This window comes from Letharia columbiana, assembly GCF_014066305.1.
Source record: "Letharia columbiana isolate WasteWater2 chromosome Unknown xpSc0000194_s0, whole genome shotgun sequence".
Taxonomy (NCBI): Eukaryota; Fungi; Ascomycota; class Lecanoromycetes; order Lecanorales; family Parmeliaceae; genus Letharia; species Letharia columbiana.
The window spans coordinates 8,922-12,836 of NW_023501196.1; the positions used below are offsets into that span (position 1 = coordinate 8,922).

At 51.3% G+C, this 3,915-nt stretch overlaps 3 protein-coding genes across 3 annotated transcripts; 2 read left to right on the forward strand and 1 right to left on the reverse strand.

Moving 5' to 3' along the window:
* Nucleotides 1-310: 310 nt before the first annotated feature.
* Nucleotides 311-1,053, forward strand: HO173_013442 (uncharacterized protein; the record flags this gene model as incomplete). Its single annotated transcript, XM_037315259.1, has 3 exons — nt 311-604; nt 665-790; nt 868-1,053. The coding sequence occupies 3 exons, from the start codon at nt 311-313 to the stop codon at nt 1,051-1,053; spliced, it is 606 nt and encodes a 201-aa protein (XP_037157849.1).
* A 103-nt stretch (nt 1,054-1,156) lies between these two features.
* Nucleotides 1,157-1,459, forward strand: HO173_013443 (uncharacterized protein; the record flags this gene model as incomplete). The annotated part of the gene is made up of 1 exon (XM_037315260.1): nt 1,157-1,459. One exon carries the CDS (start codon nt 1,157-1,159, stop codon nt 1,457-1,459), a length of 303 nt encoding a protein of 100 aa, XP_037157850.1.
* Nucleotides 1,460-1,688: 229 nt separating this feature from the next.
* HO173_013444 (uncharacterized protein) lies at nt 1,689-3,028 on the reverse strand (the record flags this gene model as incomplete). The annotated part of the gene is made up of 3 exons (XM_037315261.1): nt 1,689-2,441; nt 2,496-2,642; nt 2,702-3,028. 3 exons carry the CDS (start codon nt 3,026-3,028, stop codon nt 1,689-1,691), a joined length of 1,227 nt encoding a protein of 408 aa, XP_037157851.1.
* Nucleotides 3,029-3,915: the final 887 nt, after the last annotated feature.

Consider the following 3,915-nt stretch of genomic DNA (forward strand, 5'->3'; position numbering starts at 1 on the left):
ACACGACAACAGCAACAGTAGCAGTAACAGTAACCAACACGGATCCAACCACCATGGACTCAATCACACATGCCCAGTGCCGGATGAACAAGGACCGCGTAAGGACACTTCGACCGCCTAATCCCTACCACTCATCGCTGACCGGTGTGCCTTCTTCACCCAGTCATCGTGCCTCTGGTTGGCAGCATGACCTTCCATAGCGTCGGGCTCATCATCGCCGGAGCATTGATGGGGTTTGCGTGCATTTTGTCATTTGGCCTGATGATAGCCCACGCGACGCATTTCTCGATGCCGCTGGAGCAGAAACAGTATGGGTCCACCCATCGATGCAATGGCACGCCCACCTCAGAAGATTTTGTGCTCGCTAACCAACCACCTCTTCTGCAGGATCATACGCATAACCTTCACGATCCCCGTCTTCGCCATACTCGCCTTCCTCGGTATCCTCCTCGAGTCGCGGGCCGTGTACTTGATACCGCTGACGGAGGTGTACGAGTCGTTCGCGCTCGGTGGGTTCTTCTTCCTGCTGTGTGCGTGGATCCATCCCAATGGTTCGGAGAGAGAGAGGATCTTGAACCGGGAGGGGAAGTTGGGGATGTACAATGTGGGCTGGCCAGGGTAGCATATCCCTTGTGGGTATGGACACTGACATGAGAGCTGACAGAGAGTGTGGTTCTTTGTGTTTCAGCAACCATTTGTCATGATCGTTCTCGTTGTGGTGCAAGAGATCACGCAGGCCGCAGGGGTGTTTTGCGCGACGAGTAAGAACATACAGTTCGCTCATGTCTGGGTAGGTGGATGTTTCCTTGTCTGGTGCTCGTGGTTGCAGCCTAGAAGGCGGACGTCAGGGCTCTGACGGGTAGACAGATATCAAGCTTTTCATCCGTCACGACAACCTTCGCAATAGGAGCGGTGCTACGATTCCATGGCGCTACGAAGCAGATGACCGCACAACAGAAACCCTTGCTGAAGCTCGTGTCATTCAAGGGAATAGTGTTCCTGTCTTGGATCCAGTCGGTACGTACATCCCTGACAGATTTCCCGTACTCGTAAGCCAACCCTCTCCCAGGCCCTCTTCTCCTTCCTGACCTCCAGCGGCCACCTGCACCCAAACAACCACCTTACCTTCCTAGACCTATCCGTCGGCATACCCGCCATGATTACATGTCTCGAAATGGCGCTCTTCTCCATGCTCTTCCTGTTCGCGTATCCGATTAGTCCCTACACCGCAAAGGGCCGCATCACCGGCCTGCTCCACGGGAGCGGTCCCACAAGCCATCCAGGATACGTGGGCGGTCCTCTAGGACTCAGTGCTTTGTTTGAAGCACTTAATATATTTGATTTGATTAAGGCTATGATGGTGGCGCCGATGAGGCTAGGCAAGGGAAGGGCGATGATGATGAAGGAGCAAGCGAGTGCGGCGGATGAGGGTCCCAAGAATAAGGCTTATGGGGGCTGATATTACGACGGATGCGACCTCAAACCCAGGATGGAGCTCGGTCGCTGGAATTCGGATTTTGTGGAAGCAAAGAGTCGTGTTCTGTTGATTGGGACTCAGGTCGAGATTGCGTGAGGCCCCTGAGCTTTGGCCTTCTGTTCAGCGTACTCATGAGTAGATTGAGATTTTCATTACTACGCTAGCAATACAAAAATTTCATACAAATTAGAAGGGTTGCTCATACCGAATGCTATGACAGGCTTGTCGCTTCGTAAATTCCAAGCACGTTCCGAATATAGCCCAACCGTTTCATCATCCAATTTCTCTGTAAGAGGGTACCAAGGCCCTTACATACGATTAAGCGTAGAGGCCAGAGGAGTAGAAAGCCTCCGATGGCCTTCTTTTGTTGAGGTTGCCGCAAATTGCCTTCCTGATCAACCTCGCCGAGAAGATAAGAGACACTAGCACAGATATCATCGATTAGGTCTTCAATTCCTTGGGAGATTTGATCCACGGCGCAAGGGTTGTCGATCTCGAGTGGAGCTGGCTCCCAGGCAGTATACTCTCTTTGCCGCGAAGAACACTTTTGAAGACATTCTAGCAAAAGAATGCGCATGCAGCGGTATTGGTTCCACATGGCCGCCATGGTGGGACTGGTGTAGAGATGAATTGAGGGTGGTGCCTGCAAGTCAAAGGCAGTTTTGGGAGGCGCAGAACATGGAGCTTCCATCTTCGCGAACAAGTAATATCCCGAGGCTTGTCCGCTCCACGTCGTCAATTTCATATCGAGTATGAAAATAGCATTGATGATTTTATGCAACGCAGTCACTTGCACATAATCAAGTGCAGCTTGCCGCAGCAAGTCGTCCGCATCGGCGAGCAAGTGACACGTTTCGCAGGCGAGGCCCCCGAATTGCCTTGAATAAGGATCTCGACGAGGGTCTCTTCCCATGAACTCGGCTTCCTTGCTTGGTCGTATCTTCCGCGTAAGATTCCTTATTGTCTAGAAGGCTGTGAGTCAGCAGAGATATCGTCCCACTGTGGTGCAATCACATACCAAAGTATTATGCGCGTTGAACGATAAATACGTGGAGCTAGAGGATTCGACTTGCTCGGGACGTCGCATGCGCAGAAGACTTTCCAACACATCAACGTGGGAGGACCATAATGCGCAGGGGGATGCAAGCTTTTCTCCGCTGACTAACTACACTTGGGGTCAGACGGCTGGAAAGCTATACAGGCGCCCCAGAGAGCCAAAGTTACCTCATAATATCCCAGGCAGAGAATTGTTGCAAGAACGGGGTCCTCCTTAAGGTTCTCCTGCTTACGCAGAGCCTCGGCAATCAGTGACAGCGCTCTGCCATAGCGCTGTCTCGCCTGCGGTACTAGATATTCCAAGCTCGACCGATGAGCAAAACTTATCAGTGCAACTGCTGAAACAGCTTCTTCAAAGGCAGAAGTGCCATGTTCTTTGCTCAGTAGGTCGGGCAGACCATGAAGGAAGCCAAAGCAAACTTTATCGTCGCTTGGTTTGATCACATAATCGTGGAAAAACATGCAGACTGACTGAGCGTGCCAGTCTGCAGGCATTGGCGCACCAATAGATGAAGTGCGACGCGAACTGATAGTAGTGGGGAGAGGCTGTTGTCTCCGATGCTCTTCCACGTCGACGCTGAGGGTATTTCGAAATATGAGGTCAGTCGCGGTTGGATAGCCTGAGCATAGTCTGCCGTTTCTTCGACATCGACAACATTCTGGAAGGCCTTGATCACACTTGTAGATGAAATCTCGATTAGCCTCAAGTTTGAGCAGCGTATCAATGCCGGAGGTGTACCTTTACCTTGCGATCTTTGCAAGGCTGACAGCCGCGACTTGGTTTGCCGACGTTGGGCATGATGAGGCAGGTACGTGGGAATAATTGGTGAAAGGTGCTACAACTGGCTTTAGTATGTGCGGATGGTAAAGGGTGTAGGTATGGTCAATCGAAGCAATGGGGACCAATGGGATGGGGGTTTATATGGGTGGTGAGGGTATGAAAATATTGTACCTGATCTACACGTGGCGGTGTTCCTTGCTGCCCCAGCCACAAGATAGCCACTGCCAAGACTCAGCCGCAATGCACCTAAATCAGAAGATCATCTAGGTCTTGGCACCATCTCGAAAGTCAATTCGTCCATTTCGAATCAATTCATGCACTTCAGAAGACGGACTTTTCAATTGTCACGTCTCGATTCTTGTCAATCTCTCCCCCTCTCCCTCACTTCCTCTACAAGTATCGGCAGCTAAAACATCGACTGATTCCGAACTCAATATTCTAAAGCCAATCGCCTGCTCCTCGAGGCTCCTCATGGATATCCACTACTCATAGTGCGCCCAGCTTCTATGACTGCCTTGCAGAAGTTTGATTAGAGGAAGCATCAAAGCCAGCTCCGCCCACAGCAGTTCCAGCAGAAGGTCTGCTCGAGAGTCTTCGTTCA